The sequence below is a fragment of the Dipteris shenzhenensis genome, chromosome 28 (assembly GCF_047967505.1).
Source record: "Dipteris shenzhenensis isolate YYH24624 ecotype China chromosome 28, Dip_SZ_1.0, whole genome shotgun sequence".
NCBI classification, from domain to species: Eukaryota; Viridiplantae; Streptophyta; class Polypodiopsida; order Gleicheniales; family Dipteridaceae; genus Dipteris; species Dipteris shenzhenensis.
In genome coordinates this window covers 34,427,548-34,451,869 of record NC_141623.1, presented here as the reverse complement: position 1 = coordinate 34,451,869, position 24,322 = coordinate 34,427,548, and the positions used below count along the sequence as shown (strand labels likewise).

Sequence of the window (24,322 nt, the reverse complement as noted above, 5' to 3'; positions counted from 1 at the left end):
TCAAAACTGCCCAAGCACAAGAACTAGTTACAAACTAGCTGCCTCTTAATATTTTGCTCCCACTTCCTGTGGTGTCCATTTGTTTACAAACACAGCTCCTCATTGCCAGCACCCCACATTACATTAACACAGGCCCCCCAGGGAAGCCTCCATTGGTTTACAGCATAGAATGTTTGCCTTCAGAGATGCCACGCAACCTACCACAGACAATTTATGAGCTAGCGGTTTTTGGAAAAATGTCCTGCCACTTTTTTGGACAATGTCCAACAGCACAGCTGAATAGAAGGCTGTTGCAAACATTCAATTTATGGTTTAAGGGAGGCTTGAAAGCAAACCCTTACAAATTTCCTTACAGTCAAGATTTAAGCCGTCCTGTGGTTGTACAGTTGAAGAATCAACATAGTTCAGATTTAAAAATTCAACTGTCCTTGCCTGCAAAACTTGTTGACAAACCTGGTTCATCTGAGCCTTGTATCCAATAAACTAGCAACTCAATACCTGAAAACACCTAGCTCAACATAGATGCTATACAGTGACATTGGCAAGAGAGAAGAAGAAAAGGATCTGAAGAGTGCTTTATCTCCTCCTCATGCCTCGGCCTCTTCCTCTAAATCCACCACCGCGACCTCTTCCAGCCATCGCATTGGCAGCGCCTTCACCTTGAGCACTTTCCGACTGCAGAAGACAATCACAATACTTAAAACCAGTGCTTGTACAGATTCAGGGCAAAGCAACTTCCTCAAAAACCCTATCCAACATTCCCACTCTTGAAAAGACATGTCCGCCTTGTGATTGACCAACCTTTCATAGGGGAGGTAGACTAAACTAACCTTCGGATTCCTTATTGTCTCGTCAACGCTCAGAACTAAGCATGCGGCTTCAGTGGCAGCATTAATAGCATTAATCTGCCAGACAGCCATAAAGAGGAGATCTCGTAAAACACCATGAGACATGGCAATGTGTTATCAACATAAGATTACTCTAGACGGTCTGATCTCACCTTCACAACAGAGGGTTCCCAAACAAAGCTGGCAAATGTATCAATAATCCCACCATTATTAATATCCACTCCAAAGTGGGCACCTTCCCCTGCAAGTGAAATGAGGATATGAGAATTCCATTCTAGAAGGATCCATCTTCTTGGATTGCTCAGTGAGACACCTTGCCAGATTTCTGATCTCTCGAATACAAAAACCACCTGAAGCAAGTGCGTGCTTCTGCCTCAGCTTGTTCAATACATCCGTTGCATCAAACCCAGCATTATCACAAAGCTGACGAGGAATCACCTGAAACATACATATTGTGTCTTAGACCTTAAATACATATATAGAGGCTTAGCAGGCTAGCGCTACAACATCCCAAGCAAGGTCATCAATGCCCAACTATGGGTGCAGACAAATTGTAAAACATATCATCTCACATGCACACATTTCCATCAATTTCTTCATCCAAGCTACTACTGCTTGTAAAGACTCTCTCAAACTCCACTGTATATTACATATAACTACAGAAGATTTGACACATGAGAAAATAAATCTGCTATTACAGAAAAAGATCCAATTAGGCCCAAACTCACAATATTAAATTTTATACCTCAAGAGCTTTTGCGTAAGAATTGATAAATAGTTGAGATTTGCCAGCAATTGTCCTAGCATGTTGCCTCAAATATCTGCTGAGCTCCATCTGAACATGACAAAATACGTCAGTGCCAGCTACGAAAATCATGTACATGTAAAGATTGTTGAAATAGAATCTCATACATCAATAGCTCCACCACCAGCCACAACAGTCGAATTCTTCAATGCCCTTCGAACAATCATGATGGCATCGTGCAGACTCCGCTCTGCCTCTTCAATGAACTGCAACAGAATCCAACAGATCTTTATAACCATGACACATCCCCCCCCGGGACAGAAGAAAACAGGGGTACATAGTAAACACAAGCTTTTCAGGTATTCACGTCGTCTATATGACCTAAATTACTCATGGTGACTGCTCCATAGAAGTAGAAAACCGAACCTGGTCTGCACCACCACGGAGCACAATAGTGGCCGTCTCACCAGATGGGCATCCATTGAATATGTTGAAACGTTCATTCCCCACCTGCTTCTCTTCAAAGACTTCGCAAACACCAAGAACCTGCAGATTCGTAAAATAAAGGCAGTAAATGCTGCCATCAAGTAAGAGCATAACTTACATAATTCACCAATCTAATCAAATGTCTCACCTCAGGAACAACATTGTTAACACTGGTCTGGACAGATGCTCCAGTTGCACTAGCTACTCGCTGAAGGTCTTCTTCAGTTACACGACCCGCACAAAATATATCTCTATCTGCAAAGTACTGGAAAATATCGCATCCCAGTTATTCCGATGAAGTGGATCCAATCTAGGTCCCCATTCCAAATGTTAAGCTTTCACCAAAATTAGAACCTGAGCTCAAGAACATCACAAGCGAATTTAAAAACAGAAACCTAGCTAAAATCAGACAGGATGCTCTTAGTACACAATTTACTGCAGGGCTTAAACATAAAAGAGTTTAAATCCATTTTTTTATAAAAGGAAATGATACATCATAAATAGCATGCAATGCAAGTCATTAATGCTACTCAGCAAGCTAAACCTGATTGTAGTCCCAAATGAATTTTAATTCCCCAAGTCTTGTCCCATGGCTGGACCCTTGCGCCCTAGAGACTCAAGGCAATCACGTGCAAATTACGAGAGTCACAAATCAAAAAGTCCCACAATTTCACGTCCTCGTGACAGGAAGCTTGGGAGTAGCTATATGTGCTATTGAAAAGCATTACTTTAAGGACACTTTTGGAGCAATACTTGGAAGTTGGGAGAAGCATATGGAAGCTCTTTATTAAGCATGCTTTCCTCTAAAGACAGTAGCATTCAAAGTGTGCGCTAATTTTATAGATACCACAACTTATGTAACAATGGCTCTTTCTTATTGCCATATTCTTTTATCATTATTTTTACTTTCATGAGATCTCATTTTTACTGACCACACGTACGTATTCTTCTATGTGAGTTCTTGTGATAGGACTTCACATCCGGCCTTCAACTACCATGTTACATCTTCATCGACAATTCAAAGTACTCTTTACATGATTGATCACCATGCATTGCTATCTCCAATATAGCACTTGTCACCTTCAGTGCGACCTTTCCGGACATCACGTCTAAGGCCTTCAGTACGACCCTTTCCGAACATCATGCCTAAGGCCTTCAGTGCAAATCCATCGCCTTCAGTGCGATCTCTCATCTTGAGCACAAACAATCACCTTCACGTTGGCTCTATCACCTTCATTGTGATCTACCATCTTCAATACAGTCTTGTTTTGCCATCTTTAGCATGGCCTACGCTTACCATCTTCAGAATGGTCTTCAACACTCTCTCTCTCTCTCTCTCTCTATCTATCTATATATATATATATATGACCATGGGTGGTACCAATCATAGTCACATACAATGACAAGATGTCAAAAGCTAGTGCATGGGATATACTTCACGCTAGTGACGTTACGAGTCAAATGACTATCTTACCACCCATACATAATAATTAATTAATCTAGGGGCCTAAGACTCAATCAACCTTAGAACTTCAACGGCTTAAATCTAGCTCTAGACAACTTAGAATTCTACCAAATTGGAACCATCTTTTAGCTCTTGAAAAGCACTAGAAACTAGATACTCATGGACTAGGTTTTGAGATAACTTCCAACTCACAAGACTATGTGATCAAGATCTGTCCTCATTGACTAAGCATCATAGCTTAACACGCCAAGGCTCACCCCCAAAGCCATTGAAGGTGTTAATAGTCAAACAATTTGATATGGAGAACCCTTGTGGATGTGCGAAGCATCATTAGTCTCCTACAGCATGTTGGTGATTTAATACCAAGTGGAGGGTGAAGAGTGGTATCAAATAAAAAGTTAAATTAATAATAAAAGTTATTTTCTTCTCTTGCTTTCTTAGGATTTAAGCTTTATTCTATTTAGAGTCTAGCTTTTCTCCTTTTGGATTTTTTTCTCCAAGCTTTCCCTATTCTTGTAAATAGCTTAACCCTAGCTTTTGAGTTTGCATTTTCTTACATAGCTCTTCTATACATTAAGGGCCTTGTCTCAATTTTAGATCATCCTTGGCTTGTTCCTCCCTTTGATTGCTAGTCTCGCCTCATCAGTTCTTTTTGTCAAGCCACTCTACTAGATTTCTTTCTCTAGACGTTCTCTCTCTAGATGTTCTCTCTCTATATGTTCTCTCTCTCTAGACACCCTCTCTAGAGGATTTCCTTATCCAAGTCCCCTCCACGATTTTCTTGTGCCATATGGGCATCATGGGCCTCTTGATCTTGAAGAAGATCAAGAAGAGAAGAATAAGATGGATCTCGGTATTGTAATCAAAGACTTTTCATTAACTGGTTACACGTGAGGAATAATCACATCAAAACATCAAGGACAAGGTTGTTAAGTGAAAATTGATAGCCAAAGAAATTTCCTCACATGAGAATTCACCAATGATGACAACCAAGCAACCAACATTCCAACGTAAACAAATGTTTAGGTTCGGAAGGGCTTGTACGAGTCACGACTCAGCCTTAGAGACCACCCCAGATTCTGAGGCAATAGTATATCCCTTCTCCAGATTGATTGTTGATAGGTTGCCAAGTGTCATGTTTTGGAAATTTGACTTGGTTTGACTGAGGATGATGTTTGTGTAGTGAGATCTTATGATTGTTTTGTTGTTACCCTTTTGAATCTATAAATGCTCCTACCAAATCGAAAGTGGTCTTGGTGATTTATTTTAAGTTTCTAGATTGATTATCTCTTTCATGGATTCAGTAAGGGATTGGACCTAGCTATTTCTTTCACATTCCTATTTTTTGTAAAGGAATCCTAACACAATGGGAGATATAGTCACATTAAGATGGAGATTGAGAGGGAATTGATCAACCTCAATCAGTCTTAGATGATAGGATGATTCACTCTTATTGTATGAAGAAGATGTTATATGGGGCATGTCATAGGAGTGTGGGATGCTAGGATATACTACATGTCAAATTTTTTAGGTGCAAGTGGGGTGAGACATGCAAAAGCAAGGGATTTATAAATGGATCTGGCCTTGAATGGTATTCGAAAGCAGTGAATTAAAAGAATTCACCAAGATAAGGACTGATTATTATGTTTCCCTAAGAAAAGTCATATCACCTATCACATGCACCCCTGCACTTGGGTGCAAGGTGACACACTGGCTACATCGACAAGTGCATTATAGTTCCCAAATAGGAGATTTTGTCGTATGCTGTGACCCCTTTGTGAGCCCTTGTCCAAGGACAATCAGGCACAAGCTACGTAGGTCAGTCTCTCAGCCTTAGGTCAAGTCAGTAAGTCAGTTCTTGTTCACTAGTACCCACTAGAGGACAGTAGGTTAAGTGTTTCCATCTTATAGTTTAGGTCTTAGCCTAGGTTAGGAGTTCCGTTAGGGTCCCCAAAGGCTGGACAGGTAAGCAGGGGAGGCAGCCTGCAAAGGCTGCCCAAAAACTCCCCTGGCAAATGAGCCAGGGAGGGCTTTTTATAGGCTGGTTGTAGGCCAACCAGTCTGTAAAACAGACCGACTCAGTCAGCTGTTTACAGACTGGGTTGGCTCAGTCCAGCCCTATAAAAGGGCCCCTTGGCTGCCCTGTTTTCTCAATCAGTTTGCTCCTTCCTTCAGTTATCCTACAGCTCCACTTCAGCCTCATGTGCAGCCCCTGAGAATCTCAGATCTGGCCCTGCTCTAGCCTCAGTCCCTTGGCCATCAGTTCAGCCTGATCTGAAGGTGTCCACGCAGCACAACAGTCCGAGGTTTGGACCAGCAAACGGAGAGAGGTTTGGACACTGTTTCCTCAGCTTTTCTCAGTTTTCTTTACAGACTACACAGCCTACTTCTTAGCTCTAGTTTCTCAGTCATATCTCAGCTCTCTCTCAGTATCTATTACTCTCAGGTATCACTCTCTCACTCACGCAGTAACCCTGCATTCCGGTAGACAACACAAGCCTCTCCCTTGCCTTGCAAAAGCGTCCTACATCGTCAGTGTGGACAGCATCAAGGTCTCGGTACTGGTCGGCGTTGCCTCTCAGGTCTTTGGGTCTGCTATACGTGTGCACAGTGAGCTCTTCAGGAGCGTGTTTCATGCTCTCTTGAAGAGTGTTCTTTGTATTTCTCAATTCTCCGAGTATAAAGCAAATTCTCCCCTAATTGGGGGAGGGGGCCCTCAGTGGGTACAGGGACCCAATCGGTTGTCGACTCTACTCTCTCTCTACCCTCATCTCCTTTCTCTCTCTATGGTAAACAACGCTCATTCCTCGCTAAAGGTTTAAAGAAGGTCTTGCTGTGAATTACACGATCAGATAACCATTGCATGTTACATCACCTTCATTCAATCTTATTATATGAAGGAAATTTTATATGGGCTATATCCTAGCGGTATGGGATACTAGGATATGCTGCATGTCAATTTCTCAGTGTATACACCTAGATGAGTCCAGGAACATGCCCAAACTCATCCTCTTAAAAACAACATGGTGCAGTGTTCCTATATTGAAAAAGGTGAAATGGTACCCCAAGTGGGGTGAAAGGTACAAAAGCAAAGGATTTATAAATGAATATGGCCTTGAATGGAATCAGAAGGGGTGAATTAAGAGAGTTTTCACTAGAATAAGGACTGATTATAATGTTTCCCTGAGACAATCCATGTATTAACTACCCACTATTTGGGTTGATTTATTGTAGGTATAAGCAAGAGCTCCATTGTTTTAGACCAAGACTCCAAAATCATCACGTCTATTTCGATGGGGGTTAGTCACTACCTTGATTGGAACATTCATACGTCCTAAGTTTAACACAGTCCTGCAGCAAAAGGGATCTTGCTGTGCACAACCCTTTCAGCAAGATATTCAATGGTATATTAGATTTGATTTGACAGATGGCGTATTATTATTTTCCATGATCTCTGGATGATGTAGGGTGATTTTTGGGTAGCCAAAATGGCCTAACTGTTGTTAGGCAAGATTATCCTCAAGTTTGTTGGGCACCAAGAGGATGAATCAAGGCTTGATGGAAATGGTTCTTGCTTATTCCAAGACTTTGCCTATGATAAACAATAAGTTACATTTGGTATGATTCTTCCCGGATGTTCTATCATGGTGTTTCCAATTGGACACAATTGACACTTGATAGAGTCAGTAATTTTAGGGGGTTACTACCCAAGATAAGATTGGAAGAGGGGAAGTAAGTTATGATATCCCCAAGGTAAAAAGGTTTTTTACCATGTCTAGCTCTATGGATTCAAAAATTACCAAACTTTTTTTAGAATGACTCCACGAAAATGGTAATCTTATTTAGATTGAGAGATCTGTTATCATCTTTCATGAGCAAATTTCAAAGATAAGGAGCTTGGTAAGAGCTTGTCTTTGATTCATGAGTCATGGAAGGATTAGATAGCTCGATCTAAGGTCAAAGTTCAATTGAACCTTTCCAATTCCATTTACGCATGAGTAGATGCTTGAAGAGGGAAAGTATCTTTGGATTAGTGGACTTAATTCAACAAGGTTAAGGGATCCTTGGATTAACCCTCGGCATAGCATCATACATCTGCCACATACATAATTGGCGTCTATGCCTCTGGTCCCTTGGAAGAGAGTATCCCAATATAAATAGCGTCCTTGGCTAAATATAGCCTGTTGGCCCTTTGCTCCTCTAGACCTACGTTAGTTTGCTAGTCTTCCTCATGGACGATCCCTAGTGTATGGGATGCCATGGTTTATGGCATAGGCATGTGGATGGAGTTGAGCTGTAGCCCATATGCTTGGGGTGGTTGGGTGGTGGTGAGTTTGCTTGCACCAGATCCAGCCCACGCAGAGCTCAATTAAATTATGCTTGACACTTTACAAGACATCACTGTGTTGGGAGTATCCTTCCTACAATTTCTAGGCTCACCATAGTTTTTTTAAAGGAGTGATAGACAACTCTAGTTCCACGTGGGAGGTGTACTTTGTGACAGGATAGAACATTACTTAGTCACCAACTGATTCTAGCATCATCACTTTGGGGTTTTGGCTCCTTGCCATTAGTGATATTCCATATCCCTTCTCGCATAAGAAGAAGCCGGAGTTTCGTCTGCCAAGTTGGGAATTTGCTCCCTGAGAATTTCTTGATGAACAAGGAGTTCTTTATGCTATCCATTGGTGGGAAGGTCTTAGCTGTTCTTACAGCCAGTGTCTAAATCCCTTACAATGTTTACTCAAATTTCAAAAAAAGGCCCAAATTTTACATGGTAGAAGCTTCAATTATGCCAAAGGAAGACACAGGACAAAAAAGCCCTAAATTTTTGGGTTAGGGTTGCTGCAAAATTAGGGTTTGCAGAAAATTGGGGCTTTTCAAAATTTCCTAGAGCATAGTGTTCTAGCAATACTAGGGAAGCTTCAGGCCATAAAAGCCCCAACAAATTCACCCAAAATGAGGCAAATTTCTTGAAAAGCGCAATTTAGGGTTTTGAGCTCAGAAATGGGCTGGAACAAGCCGCTCTTCAAATCGGTCTGCATCCCCTCCAAATGTGGTGGCGATTTTGACATGGGCAGCAAGATAGTGCAGCATACCTCCGAGTTCACAACAGGGCAGTCAAGCTGAGCAAAAGGCAGAACAGTTAGCTGAAGCGTGGGCAACACAGATCAGCACGGAAGCGTGAACTCCAAACCAGAAGAGCTGCAACGTGCGAGCCAATGGCCACGGCCCTCACAAGGTCGTCAGTTGCATGAGAGCAGGCAAAGTATCTCAGACGGACTGTTTGCAGAAGATAGCGCACATTTCAAGGCCGGCTGTACGGACAGTAGGCCTGTTTGTACGGCGCAACAGTCCGTACAGTCCATACGGCTGTACGGCCTGTTTGCTGGTCAATGGAGAGGCATAGGTCCGGGCTGATACGGGCTCTTGTACACTGATGCTGAGGCTAAAGAGCAGGAGCTCATGTGGAGAGGCAAACGAAGAAGAGGGAGTGCTTCGAGGAACGAGAGGAGAAGAGAGTGGAACTAGCGTGGCCCAGCGGAGGAGAGAGGTAGCGGGTAGGATTACAAGGTAGGGCAGCAAAGGCGGGTAGAACAGCGAACAGAGAAGCGGGCAGAAGATCCGCAGGATGGCGGGTTTGTTTGCTGCTTGCTGCGGGCTGAATGGCTACTGTTGCAGGAGCAGCAGCGTGGGCAGAGAGGTGCAGCGTAGAGCAGCAGTTGCGTGGGCAGGAGCTGCAGCGTGGGCAAGAGCTGGAGCAGCAGCGTGGGCAGCTTCGGGTCAGCAAGAGCTCAGTCAGGGAAGACCTGCTCTAATACCAACTGTTGAAAATGGGGAGAGGGTGAGAGACACATGATTGGAGACAAGAGCTGAGGCACGAACTGGTGTTGATTGATTGATTAATCACAGCAAGTACATAGCCTCTTTTATAGGCTGGGCAAGCCTTATCTTCCCACACAGACACCTCATAGATGAGGTCACACACAAGAGAATCTAGATCCTATAATCTAGGGGAGGAATCACACCTACCACATGAGGTGGCACAAGTGGCCTCAAGACTCTTCACACTCACTCAGCTGTAGGACACTCCTAGGACTCTAGGACCACACACACTAGGACTCCGATTTCAACAATAGTTGTGTTGTTCCGCCATCAATTCTAAGTACTGGCTCACACCCCAAAGCCATACTTTCATTGAGATGTGCCATCTCAGCTATTTAGCGACTTATATGTTCAGACGCTCAAAATAACCAGTGAGTGAAGGTGTGATTTTGTGCACTGGTTTCTGCTGATCATTAGGATTCATCCACAAAACCTATTAACCTAGCAGGCACTGAGAATAGCAATTGGACAGTGGATCCCAAGTTAACCCCATCTTTCAGATGTACCTCTAGTTTCAATCTAGTTGAGCTACTGACCAAAACCCCAACTTATCTGAAAATAAGGCAACCTTCAAACAATCAATAAGTACCTGAAAATAAAAGGATACATGATTTAGCTTCATTCAGGGGTGTTACATACTCTCACAATAGTTTCAGGTTTTCATGGTCTCATAGGATTTCTTGGCCTTCCACAAACGTTACGTCTTTCTTGGAACCCCTTCCCATAGTCAGAAGTTCAGCAAGGTGATGACACATACTTAGGGCAATGAAGTGCAGGCAGACATTCAATCAGCAGAAAAATTAACAAAAAACAACTTGAAAGTCAGAAATAAAGGATGAACATCAGTGACCTTGAAAGATGGTTTGTCTTCACCTACTTCGCACTTTGTGTGCTCTACACAGTATGCAGTTACAATTTAGCATAGCAGTCCATTCTCAGTGTATGATGAGGTTATCTCGTGTTCCCTATGTTACCGAGAATTCACTTAGTTTGTTATTCACTCTGTCACACATGATCCTTTCCATAAGGTAAAGGGAAATGGGTATTTTCCACAAAAGAATTTGGTTCCAAAGACTGCATTTGGCCTCCATGGGCAACTAAAAAAACCAATAAATCACTCTCATATGGATGTTTGTGTGTCATTCTGCCTACTGCTTAAAACCAGAAATACTCCCTCACACAACATTGAATACTTGCAAAAGCCGAAAAGCCAGCCAAAGGGAAGTCAAAAAGACTTCTTAAATTGCCCAGCTTGTTTATTATTAAATTGATTCAGTGATTCGCAGTACCTGTGTGCCAAGATCACCAATTGCAAGCCTAGATAGCACAATTTTCGCTCCACTTTTGACACACTTGTCCAGCTTGTCATAAATAATATTCCATTCCGCATCAACAATAGACTGATATTGTGCAGGGTCTGATAACCTGAAGGCCACAAGAAGCTATACAATCAAATTTACTTGCATTGTGCGGTCGTCTGCACAGCAAGCAGGATGCCAACAAGCAATAACCAATTTCTTACATAATATGGTAAGTGACAAAAGGTACAACTGTACGAAAACCACAATGAGTAAAACTCCAAGCACAAACACCTTTTGCCGACATTGGGATAGGACACTTATTGGGTTGAGCATGGCTTCTTCAGAGCAAGCTTACAAGACCAGACAAGAATGCTTGAAATATAAACCACAATGGGTCTAGAACTTGCATCTACAATCACCTGACTTCCGCATTTTCTTTTTCCGATTTGAGCTCCAGTTCCACATTTAAGAGGAGTATTTTAGGATTCATGAACTTCTTGGGTTGTTGCTCAAAGCCAGCATAAGAAAAAGTCTTCTTAAAAGCAACACCTTTCACTAAAAATGAGTCACGCATCGTTCCTCCTGGCACCTGCAAATAAAGAATAGAATTCACCCAACATAACTTAGTTTTAAAAATTCAGGATACGACCTGTTGTCTGTCCATTTAAGTAAAAAGGGTAAAAAATCTAAAGATAATGTTGTTGAAACATGCCTTTTTTATTCCGATCATATTAATGCGATCATCTTGACCAAGAGATGTCACAGCATCAACTACCATCTTAGCAAAAAATTCCTTCTCTCCACCTATCAACTTTGAAGATAGTGTTGTTTCTGCACACTTTTCCAAGACTGGCTTTTTCTCATCCAAACTTTTTCTTTCTATGCTGGTGGAAAGTTCTCTTATCTTCGCAATAGCCTGCACAAGAATGATACCTCAAACCCATAAATCTCATTTCTGGATAGGACGGTAAATAAAAGTGCTCAAAGCCATAAATCTCATAACTGGATAGGGCAGTAAACAGACCAGATTAGAAGCAGTGCGGAAACTCCGAATGAGATTTTGTGGATGAACGCCCTCTTCGATAAACGGCTTTGCTTCTCTCAAGAATTCACCAGCCAAGAGAACAACAGTTGTAGTGCCATCACCCACCTGAACATAGACAATGAAACAAGAATACAAGGTAAGTGTTAGAGCGCGTGCCAAAAAAGACGAAATGGAAAGTAGGGCTCTGGACGAAGAAAAAAAACATAGAATATAATTATCACAAGGCATACTATCATAAGTATAATTATCACAAGGCATACTATCATAAGACTAGAATACATCCAATCTTACGAATTGATGAATTGAAATATAATGATGCCAATATAAAAGAGCCTAGTCGTCTACTTGCACATACAGCTCACATGTCAAACGGAGTAACAGAGTGGCAACTTTGGTTGTGGAAGCATCGCCCTCTTCGAGAGGTGCAATGGGACCTTGGCGGGTGGCTCTGGCCCTAGACCGGGTAGACTACACTAATGCCTTATCCAAGTTCTAGTCAAGACATTGAATTAGTAACCGGCCACAAATATCCCCTACTTCTTCTAACTAGTGGCAGTGTTAGAAATGGACCAACAAAGGGTACGCATGGCGGAAGACTTATAGAATAGTCACACAGTGTGTGTGGGGAGTGGAATCACAAACCTATTTAACTTATGTGCATCAAATAGATGTGCAAACTCATCAACAGACAATAATCCAGCCAGATATAGAAGCTACCAAAACAATATATATCTGTCCAAAACTATGGACACAACAAAAGAGAGATAGATCCAAAGTCCCACCGGAGCGTGGTCCTTTGATCTTACAACAAGGTACTTCTACTATCTGCCAGATATCTCTAGACTGCTCCACCTCGAGCGTATGTAGACTCTTCGTCCCGATCCCTTCCACCTTGCCGTCCGGAAGCCAGCCTAGGTGGGCAGCACCTTGCTGAGCTAGGTCTGCAGCTCCGCAGCCCACTTGTCTTCTCCCAGATAGAGGCCCATAGGTGGCTGGTCTGCTGCTCCTTCTGCTCCCTGAAGTGCTGCTCCAAGTGAATGATTGTATGAGGCACAATGGCCTCTTTTTATAGGCCAAAGGCCTGCCCCAACAAAACTGACCAGCAGCTTCACCCAACAGGCCCAACTGGGCTGCTGCAAAACCGCCCTAGAAGGGCTCTCATAACAAGGGCCCCTGGCCGTTAACACTAGGGCTTTGGCCCTCGCTTCAAGGGCAGATGCCCTCCTATATATTCAGGGTCCAGGCCCCCCCAAACCTGCTGCAAAAAGTGCGCCTCCATGTACTAGTTCCATTGGAATCTGACCCAGACTATCTCGCCTCTGCTCCAGGCTCTAGGGCACTGCCCAAGCTCTGTGCATGTCCCTGAAACCAGCCGTACAGCAGGCCCCTGTAATCCATACAGATCTGTCATGCTTCCGTACTATTCTGGCCCTCTGATCTGCCCATAACATCTCCGTACTGTTCTTCTCTGCCAGCCGTACTGCTGTCGTCACATGCCAGCTCATCGGAGCTGTTCGTGGGTCCATGCTGTAGCCCTCTGCTCTGCCATTTGCTCCTGCAGTCCATGCTCAGCTCCATGTACCTCACTGGGGTGCTGCCCACATGGCAAGCCATGTGCTGCCCATATGGGATCCCCTTCTCTTGTTTCTCTCTTTGATTCCTGCCCACATGGCAGTCAATATTCTGCCCATGTGTCAGTCTCTCAAGACCCAGGTCCACCTCCCCCATATTCTCCTCATATGGGGGCTTACAGATGAGGAGGTGACCTTTCCAAGAGGCACATGAGAGCCTCCCTATATGTCATGTGCACGGATCGGTATCTGACGTGTACTAGGTACACAGAACTAGCTCAGGTTAGCCTGGGGAGGCTTAGAGCTAGGCAGGCTTGATTCTCGGGTTGAGTGGCAAGGGTATGAACTATTTATAGGTCTTCGCTATTTTTGGCGCCGGGGCCCGAGTCTATAAAAGAGGCCCAGGGGGTTCAGTTCTCAGTGTGCAGTTGGGAGCAAGTCTCGTTCCCAGGTGCTAGGTCTGATCCTGGATTGTGTCGCGGACGCGCGCCTGCATCTTAGCGTAGCCCAAGGCCCAGTGGCAGATCCAGGGCTTCACAGCGCCACCTGGTGGTATGGGACACCAGGCTGGTTGGGATTTGATTGGGAGTTCGTGCCAGTAGCTCAGCTCGTGGCTCGGGGGGACATCTTCTGATTCGGGATCACATCCCGTAGATGTCACGGTTGGGTGGTGAGCAGCCTGCTCAGTTCTGATGTTGTGTGTGGTTATTTTGCAGATCAGGGGTTTCAGGAGTGCTGGGACGTGTCAGTTGGTATCAGAGCCAACTCCTGAGGTAGGAACTTCTGATGCGAGAAATTTGACGGATTTCTCTTCCAGGTATGCCCTAAAATTCGAGATTTCCTGCTGCGTTTTTGCTGTCTACCTGGGGTAGAAGGGGTGAGGAAATATCTGGAAAAGGAGGAAGAAGAGGAGTGAAATTGAATCGAAAAATCTGAAGGCTACAGAGAGAAGTCTGAGGGAGGAGAAGGAGAGCAGAAAGGAAGGAGCGTAGGGCAGGAAATTGACAGCCTAGGAGTCGAGTATGCGGGGAGTAGAAGAGGCGAGGTTGTAGGGGCAGGACAGCCTGCGCAACAGGCTGACCACAGCCTGCGCAACAGGCTGCGAACAGCCTGCCTAGGGCTGCGTGCAGCCTGCGCAGGAAGAAGGGCAGGGGGAAGGTGCTTTTTTGCGAAAAAGCACCCCTCCAAAGTTGGAGGGGCTCAGGTGCTTTTTCGTAAAAGCACCCCTCCAAAGCTGGAGGGGCTCAGCCTTCTTTGGAAGCCTAGCTTCCAAATTAGGCCGCCCTGCACCCTATATAGGTGGGGGCTGGGTGCTAGGCAACCCATAAGCAGCCCCAGTTTCGAGATCTTACCTTGAGATCTGAGCCAGCCCGCCTCGCCCTACAGCAGCGCCCTGTTTCGACCAGCTCCTCTGCTGCAGCCCCTGCCTGCGTCAGCCCAGCGCTGCTCCCAAGGCTCCCGTACCAGCCCGTACAGCTGCAGCTACAGCCGTACAGCCTGTACGGACTGTACTGTCACCTTTGGTACCTGCTGCTGCTCCGTACAGCAGCTGCGCCTGCACCTACAGCCACCGTACGGACTGCGTCAGCAGCCGTACAGGCCACGTCAGCAGTCCGTACAGCCTCCACCATTGACTGCGCATCCAGTTGCAGATTCGGGGAGGCACCAGGGTTCGTGGTCTTCCAGATTTCAGCATCCTTTCTGTCAGATTTATCTGGGACGGTTTTCTTCTACTCCATCTCCCTCAGTGCTCCGTTTCAGTTATTTATTTCTCTCAGTCTGTAATCGAGTTAGTATTCAGCCTTGTCTGATGCTCCGAATCCCGAGTTCACTATGGGAGAGCAGGAATTAGATTACACTCCAGTGGGAGAGGATGATCAGGGTCTCTATGACGACCTGATCACTAAGAAAGCCTTCAGTGAGTTCACGACTGCTCTAGATGGTAAATTTGAGCAGGTCAACGCTAATCAGTCGGGGTTGACACAGCAACTCCAAGGGATACAAGCTACCTTGACTCTTCTGGCTAGCACGGTTCAGGCACTCACGCATGTGGATGCCATGGCCTCCGTGCTAGGCCCGAATATCACTCCGGATCCCTTTCCAGGTGACCAGAAATCAAGAACAAAGGAGGTGGTTGACACTTGGCTGCACAAGTGGCAAGTTCACTTCCAATTTCACCCCTATCCAGACGAGAAAAAGATTCAGCTAGCAGCAGGGTTTATGTCAGGTAAAGCCTTGCTTTGGTGGAAAGAACTCCAGCCTAAGCCTGACACTTGGACAGAATTTGAGGGTATCTTCAGGAAGGAGTTCCTGAAGAAGGAAGATGACTATGATATCGTCGGCAAGCTCAAAGCCCTCGATATGTCAAAATTGAACTTAACTTTTGAAGTCTATCTTCAGAGATTTAGGGATCTGCAAACCAGGGCCACCAAAATGGACCCTGTAACCTTGTTAGGTTTTTTCGTGGATGGTTTGCCAGACTCCTATAAGTTACAGATTAAGAATAACAAGTGCACAACATTGCAGGAGGCCATGACATATGCGCGCATATATGATGATACCATGGCCGGTATTAAAACAACCACAGTTACCGAGACCAGCGGAAAGAACAAACGCAAGTTCTTTCAGCATGCGACTGGTATTGGGGAGACGAAGTCTATGGACAACGCCTCCAAGAAAAGCTTAACTCCTGCGAAGAATGGTAAGGCCCGTTTCCTTCGCACTCTCAGGCTCAAGAAAGAGGGCCGGTGTTTTTATTGCGAGGAGCGGGGCCACACGAAGAATGAGTGTCCTAAGCGGAAGAACCAGAAATTGGTGCTAGGACCAAAGCTCCAGGCAGCTCCGCGTACCGCAGCCAAGGGAGCCAACCAGGTTACGATGACAGGTATTTCAGTGAATGTCATTACCTGCCCCCTTTCTTGTAATTGTACCTTTAATACTTCGTTGTTTGGTTCCCATGATCTTTTCCGAGTATATGGAGAAGTTAGGGACCAACAGGTTCACATTCTCTTTCATCCGGGCAGCTCTCACAATTTTGTTAATTACAAATTTGTGCAGAAGATGGGGCTGTCCACAGTACCTAGCGACCACACCTACGAGGTGCAGCTTCCAGCTGGGAAGCAGTTTTGGAATCGCAAGGTTGAAGCGCTTCCCATCCGGATTCAGGCCTACACGGGAGCTCTCACATGTTACGTTATGCATCTAGAGCATGTAGACTTGTTGATCGGGATAGAGTGGTTTAAAACCCACAATATCCAGATCGGATGGACGGAGCATACCCTTTCTTTTGAAGACAAAGGCACCCAATTTTGTATTCAGTGTGATAAGATTATCCCTTCTCAGGGGCCTATTGTATCTGCGATGCAGCTTCGGAATATATTGAACACTTCTCATTATGATGTCTATCAGTGTGTTTTGATTCCACTTTCTACATTTGTTGTTTCGGTAATTAACAAAAATGAATTAAGTGTGTTTGAACACCGAGAATTGAGAACGTTGTTAGATAATTTTAAGGACGTATTCCCAGCTCAACTGCCGGAAGGGTTACCTCCAGAAAGGGCAGTAGATCATCGCATAGACTTAGTCCCAGGGGCTCAACCTATCAGTGTACCACCGTATAGGATGAGCCAGGTAGAGGAGGATGAGTTAGCTATCCAGCTTCAGGATTACCTGAATATGGGCTATATCCGCCCAAGTAAATCTCCTTGGGGTGCACCTGTCCTCTTGAGAAAGAAAAAGGATTCTTCCTGGAGGATGTGTATAGATTATAAACGATTAAATAAAGTTACAATTAAGAATCGCTATCCTTTACCCCGTTCTGACGATTTGATAGACCGTTTGGCCGGAGCGAAGTATTTCACTAAGATTGATTTGCGTACGGGTTATCACCAAATCCGTATCTATGCTAAACACATAGATAGGACCGCATTCCGGACTAGGTATGGTCATTACGAGTTCCTCGTATTACCTTTTGGTTTGACCAATGCTCCTGCTACTTTTCAGCAGATGATGAACGATTTGTTCAGAGATTATCTGGGCAAATTTGTTGTAGTGTTCTTAGATGATATCTTGGTATATAGTAAAACGCTTGAAGATCATATAGGACACCTCCGGGTTGTCTTACTTGTTCTAAGACAGCATCAGCTTTATGCCAAGATGAGTAAATGTGACTTCTTTATGAAGGAGATCATTTACTTAGGACACAAGATTTCTTCTGAAGGTATTAGCATTGATCTGGATCGTATCCAGAAGGTTTTAGATTGGCCTATACCTCAGACTGTGAAACAACTTCGCTCTTTCCTAGGATTTACGGTATTTCTTCGGAAGTCAGTCCGTGATTATTCACAAATCACGGTACCCTTGACCAACATATTGAAAGGTCGTGGACGCAGGTCTACTCAGCCGATCCCTTGGAATGATGCAATGAACAAGGCTTTTGAAACCTTGAAGTTATCTATCAAGGAAGCACCCGTTCTTGCATTACCCGATCCTACCCGGCCTTATGTTTTAGAGGCCGATGCGAGTGATTATGCGATTGGGGCAGCTCTATTCCAAGAGGGTAGACCTGTAGCTTTTGAGAGTAAGAAGCTAGACGACACTCAGTATCGTTGGCCCACACTCGAGAAGGAACTTTATGCGGTAGTGTATGCTCTCAAGGTTTGGAGACACTACTTGTATGGTTCAAAGTTCCTTGTATTGACTGATCACCAGTCAATCAAGTATGTGTGTGATGGATCAGAATTGAGAGGAAGAAAAGCTAGATGGGCAGAGTTAATGCAGGATTTTGATTTCGAAATACGTTATCGTAAAGGTTCGTTGAATAGTGTGGCGGATGCCTTAAGTCGAGTTAAGTTTGTAAATGCTTTGTCATTTACGGAAATATCCTCAGACCTATTTCAATCCTTGAGAGGGCTATACGCAACTGATAGTCATTTCAGTTCTTATTGGCAGAAAGTCCAGGACGGGAATTCCATGGTTGACCAGGACTCAGGGATTGTGCCACCTAGGATACAGGCGGCGGGAGGTCAGTGGATGATTAGGAACGGCTTGCTGTTCCGGAATGAAAAGATTTGTGTGCCTGATGTTCTGGACCTAAAATCCAAGATTCTCTGGGAGTGTCATGATGCTCCTAGTGCGGGACATCCAGGTATACATAGGACTCTGTCTCTTGTGAAGCATACCTTTTATTGGCCTAAGATGCGTGCATTTGTAGAAAACTATGTGGTAGGTTGCCGAGTTTGTCAGGTTACTAAGGCTGAACGCCTTAGGACCGCGGGCTTATTACAGCCATTACAGATTCCTGGTAATAAGTGGGAAAGTATTTCCATGGATTTTATTACTGGTTTGCCTCGTACGCGCAAGGGTCATGACTCTATTTGGGTCATAGTCGACCGGTTGACAAAAATGGCTAGATTCTTACCTACAAGAACAACTATTTCAGCTGTTCAGTTGGCTCACGAGTTTGTGGACCACTTGTTCAAGCTGTATGGTTTGCCATCTGACATAGTCAGTGACAGGGACTCAAAGTTTACAAGTAACTTCTGGACACTTGTATTTGAGAAGTTGGAAACTACTCTCAGTATGAGTTCCTCGGATCATGCACAATCTGATGGCAGTACAAAAAAGGTCAACCAGTTCGTTGAAGACATGCTTCGGGCATATGTATCTAAGAGACAGTCTTCGTGGGAAGATTATCTACCCATGATTGAATTTGCTTACAACAGTGCAAAGCATTCTAGTACAGGTTATAGTCCTTTTATGCTTATGTACGGGTTTCAACCTAAGTCACCAGTTATGGTTGGATTAAAAGGGATTCAAAATGATGCTGCTAAGAATTTCTTGCTAGACATGCAGGACATGTTGCAGTTTGCCAAGGAGTCTATTAGAAGTGCCCAAGATCGGGACAGATTTTATGCTAATAGACATCGTTCACCTAGAGAGTTCTCTGAAGGAACGATGGTATATTTGAGAATTCCTAAGGAATCCAAGAGCCTAAGTACTGGTTTGGTTCCGAAATTATCCCCCAGATACTGTGGCCCATTCAAGGTCATTAAAAGAATTGGACCAGTTGCATATCGACTAGAATTGCCTCCTGATGTTAAAGTACATCCAGTCTTTCATGTCAGTAGACTGAAAGAAGTATTGGGTGTAGATGATCAAATTGTTTCTCCTCATGAGATTATAGAAGTTACCGATTTAACTTTTATTCCTCACGAACCTGAATCTATTCTTGAATTCCGTGAAAGACAGATTCGAAATCGTACTATCACGGAATACAAGATTAAGTGGAAGGATCGTGTTGAGGAGGATGCAACATGGGAGACATTACAAAACCTCCAAAGAACATTTCCCGATTTCTTAGCGAACTCAGGAGTGAGTTCTTAGAGGAGGGGGAGTATGTCATGTGCACGGATCGGTATCTGACGTGTACTAGGTACACAGAACTAGCTCAGGTTAGCCTGGGGAGGCTTAGAGCTAGGCAGGCTTGATTCTCGGGTTGAGTGGCAAGGGTATGAACTATTTATAGGTCTTCGCTATTTTTGGCGCCGGGGCCCGAGTCTATAAAAGAGGCCCAGGGGGTTCAGTTCTCAGTGTGCAGTTGGGAGCAAGTCTCGTTCCCAGGTGCTAGGTCTGATCCTGGATTGTGTCGCGGACGCGCGCCTGCATCTTAGCGTAGCCCAAGGCCCAGTGGCAGATCCAGGGCTTCACAGCGCCACCTGGTGGTATGGGACACCAGGCTGGTTGGGATCTGATTGGGAGTTCGTGCCAGTAGCTCAGCTCGTGGCTCGGGGGGACATCTTCTGATTCGGGATCACATCCCGTAGATGTCACGGTTGGGTGGTGAGCAGCCTGCTCAGTTCTGATGTTGTGTGTGGTTATTTTGCAGATCAGGGGTTTCAGGAGTGCTGGGACGTGTCACTATAGGTCCATGGCCCAACCCGATGAGCGAGCAGAGATGGCACATGTTATTGCATGAGGGGTTCAAGAGATGATTGGACACTTTTTAGGGAGCTGCCCCATGGCAGATGGGATCTACCAATGCACACTCAGAATTATGATACACTCAACAACAAGCGTTCACTTGGGGGATGGTAGCTTGGCTCATTGAGGGTTGACATACATTCCAAAACGAGGCAATTTTTCCCACGGATCCCCATGCAACATACATTTAATCTTTTGAAGAATGACATCTAGGAGACAATGGCCAACATCACATGGCATGTCTGAGTTGAATGGCGCAATCTTGTGATGGGGGCTACCAAATCTGACTATTGGCCAACTCTCGTCACCATTGGCTAGATATTATCTATATCGTACACTCCAGCTAGGAGCAAGATAATGAAGGCTCTAGGAAGACCTCAGAGCATTGTGAGCTTTTCTCCAAGGCTTGACCTAGGTACATATTACCTTCACTCAGATCAAGGAATCCATTGGTTCTATAGTCCACCATACTAACTACTGGCACCTGTAGGAGGTTACGTTGGGTAGTCAACGAAACCTGAGAAGCACGCTACAAGCAACCAATCTCTCTCAATTGTCAGTGCCCTTGTGAGTAGCTGATCTTATAATATTTTCCAAAGCATAATATAGAAGATTACTTTGCTAAGGGGAAAAAAACTCACGAACCAAAATGCAAGCAACACAACACTTTTCCTCCTTTGATGAGGGCTACTCTGATTACTTCATGTTGAGCCAAGAAATGCAACCTTCTCAATCTCAAATATACTAGCCACTGAGTATGGGCATAGCTAATGTGGCTGTCCAACCACATCGCTACTTGTTAATCTGCGCCCAAATCTAGCCCTTGTGTTGCTTGGCTTGCCTAGCACTTGGCAAGATTACGAAAAATCAACCTACTTCCTAAACCCTCCTAATATGCGCATTGGCTTCTTATCACATACACGGCCTTACATTTTAAGCATCTAAGTATTGACCTAGAAATGGTGGAACATTGATTACAACAAAATGCTACAAAAGCAATGGTGACATATCTACATTCAACCAAGAATGCTCGACATTAGAGCCCATCAATTAATTATTAAATTATTTTAAAACAACCCAAACAAACCTAGGGATAAGTTCTTTCAATGACAAAACCAAATGATGGCAATAATTGCTTTCAACAAAAAAACCCAAACAAAGATATGCACCTAGCACAACTCATTTTATTTTTAGTAGATCTTTGATGTATGTATGTATGTATGTGTATGTACGTACCTACGTACTTATGAACGGATGGATCCATGGAGAGAAGAATCCTAGAATATGCACAAGTTCATATTACATAAGTCATGGTACTGAATTTCTCTCGGCACTCTAGGGATGAATGGCAAACTCTATTGCTCCCCTTATCAACCAAACTCCTTGCAATTTTAAATTGGTACTACAAAGTACTCCGTCCACCAAGGTTCACCTATACTTGAGAGAGGAGCGTGACCAAAACTATCCAAACTCCTATGCACATGGAAATATGGAGAGGCTTGCGCCCAATGGATCAGGGGTATTCAAAGCTGAATTGTTGAAATGCCTTCACCCTACAGTCTAAGAGGAAGCCACAAAACTGCAACACCCAGCAGTAGACTTGATGACTGATAAATGCCTAGTGGAAATACTAATAAGACTGCTCCATGTGCCTGAAACTGAAGGAAATAGCTTCCCATGTGAATACTCTAATTCAAAGAGATATTTGTTAAAAGTGGGAAAGCAATTCTCTGTTTTTTTTTTTTAAAGTGGGAAAGCAATCCAATACCTAGGTCTGTGACTAAGCAGTGGCACTAAAGCAATGGTGGAGGCCAGCATGCATGATCAAAAATTCTAAACAGTAGAAATCTTCCCTCATGGAAGCTTGGAGTTCGTCTCTACTCCATAAAGCAAGGCTTGGGTGCATCAAGACTCCAAGAAGCTTGATCTATGGGATGAAGGATGAGCGTGCTAGCAAAAGCATTTGGCAATGTAGTGAAGTCCTTGGCTGTGAATAATCTTAGTAAAAATAGGACAACGTAAATAACTCTCAATAAAAACCTTGCAACGTATGCCTTGCTTATAGCATTCGTAATTATTATGAATTTAAAGCAGCCTTGATTATAGGCATTGCTGAGTTCTCATAGTGACTCTTTCAGATCCAATATCTTTTCTGATCATCCTGCAGAAAAGGGCCCCGTAAGGCTATGAAACACTTTGCCTGCAGTTTCAATCCATAGGGTTGATATATGCATCCACCAGTTGAGCTTTCATGAGTGCATTCGAAATCAAGGTGACCTGTGAGTCACAGTATATCAGAAACCAGACATTCTGAACGCTATTGTGTCCAAGTCTAGTCGTGTTTAGCCACAGTCTTTATGTTACAGCTCTACTTTTGTGTGGAAGAGAGAATGTAGGAACCAACTAATCTGAGGGCAATACAGGAGTGTAAACTTCAACTTCTAAGGTCAAGGCAACAAACGATCAAACCTCTGAGTCCTGAGACTTTGCGATGTCCACAAGGATCTTGGCGGCCGGATGCACGATGTCCAAGAGCTTCATTATCGTGGCTCCATCATTGGATATGGTGGTTGATTTGTCGTCGTGTATGAGCTTGTCCATGCCGCGAGGGCCCAATGTGGTGCGGACCACATCGACGACAGCAGTACAAGCGTTGACATTGCTGATGAGCTGGGCCTTCCCTTGGGAGGTATCGGTACCTTCTTTGAGGAGTATGATTTGGGGTTGCTACAAAAGAGAACAAAGAAAAGAATGATTTGGGTGGGTTGCTACAAAAGAGAACAAAGAAGCAAAAGCGAGCAAATGATTTGGGTTGCTACAAAAGAGAGCAAAGAAGTATGATTTGGGCAGCTAAGAAAAGAACAAAGAAGAATGATCTGGGTTGTTACAAAGAAAAAGGAGCAGAGAGGGAAGAGCAGAGGGAGGAGGAGGAAAGACGTACGAGCATAGAAGCCATGGCGTCTGCGAGATGGTTGGAGAGCAGATGAAGTGAACGATTTGTGCTCTCAAATTTGCGTCTGTTTGGTGCTGGTGCTGGTTTTGTTGTTGTTGTTTGTTCTTTGTTTCTAGGAGTGTCTAAAGAAGATCGAAAGATATCTTCCCTCCTTTTTTCCTTGACCTAACGCTTTCCTTCAAACTACCATCTCTCTCGGTTTGCCCATCTGCCCTGCGTTAGGTTAGCAAGACACACTTCGGCCTCCACCTTTTGTCATCGAGTGGGGAATGGGGGGCGAGTTCACGCGCTCATGGTTTGCACGAAAAAATCAAGGCAAAATGGTGGTGCACAAATGCGCAAAGTGAGCGCTTGAATTTGGAGGGTGCCAAAAGGAGCACCAGTGAGTGAGCGATTATTCATTCAACCAATCAGATTCCACTGCACAATGGTTCAGAAACTTGCAGGTCCAGAACCCTTGACATCTGACAGGAATACTGAAAAGCCAATCTATCAATGCTAACTAAGGCTTGGCAGAGCCTTTGTAGATCCTAACCTTCTACAGTCTGCATTTAATGATCTTCTCTTTGGCTCTTTGGAATAAAACACGTGAATTGAAAGCCCATTTCTTTGGCTTCGCACAATTACTAGCGTGTGCACTAGCCCTAGTAGGAAACATCAAGTTTCTCATTACTAACGATGATCGTGTGGATTCACGGCCCTCGACGGCAAATGGGGGGGTAGAAGGACACGTGAAGTACATCCAACAGTGCATGTAACCTCAAAATCAACCACAAGATCGTTAGAGAGAGAGACAGAGAGAGGAAGTGAACATTTGTTTGCTCAATTTTGCACCTATTTGGTGCTAGTGTTAGCATTGTTGTTGTTGTTTCTAGGAGTGTCTAAAGAAGATCATGGGTCTTCTTCCTCCTTTTTTCCTTGACCTAATGCTTTCCTTCAAACAACTATCTTTTTGGATTTAAACATCTAAGGGCCTACAGTTAGGTTATCTTCGAAAGCTAAGATAACCTTAATAAGGGAATTACATTCCCATATGTATCC

At 44.2% G+C, this 24,322-nt stretch overlaps 1 protein-coding gene across 1 annotated transcript; it reads right to left on the bottom strand.

Annotated features, from left to right (window-relative positions):
* LOC147883488 (TCP-1/cpn60 chaperonin family protein) lies at positions 1-23,490 on the bottom strand. Its single transcript, XM_087399714.1, has 14 exons — positions 23,270-23,490; positions 22,798-23,055; positions 11,756-11,881; positions 11,444-11,647; positions 11,151-11,320; positions 10,720-10,855; positions 2,228-2,344; positions 2,020-2,139; positions 1,761-1,859; positions 1,594-1,683; positions 1,199-1,286; positions 1,001-1,089; positions 831-905; positions 1-675 (listed from the first exon to the last, which is right to left on the bottom strand). Exons 1-14 carry the CDS (start codon positions 23,282-23,284, stop codon positions 577-579), a joined length of 1,686 nt encoding a protein of 561 aa, XP_087255840.1. The 5' UTR covers positions 23,285-23,490; the 3' UTR covers positions 1-576.
* Between the last annotated feature and the right edge of the window lie 832 nt (positions 23,491-24,322).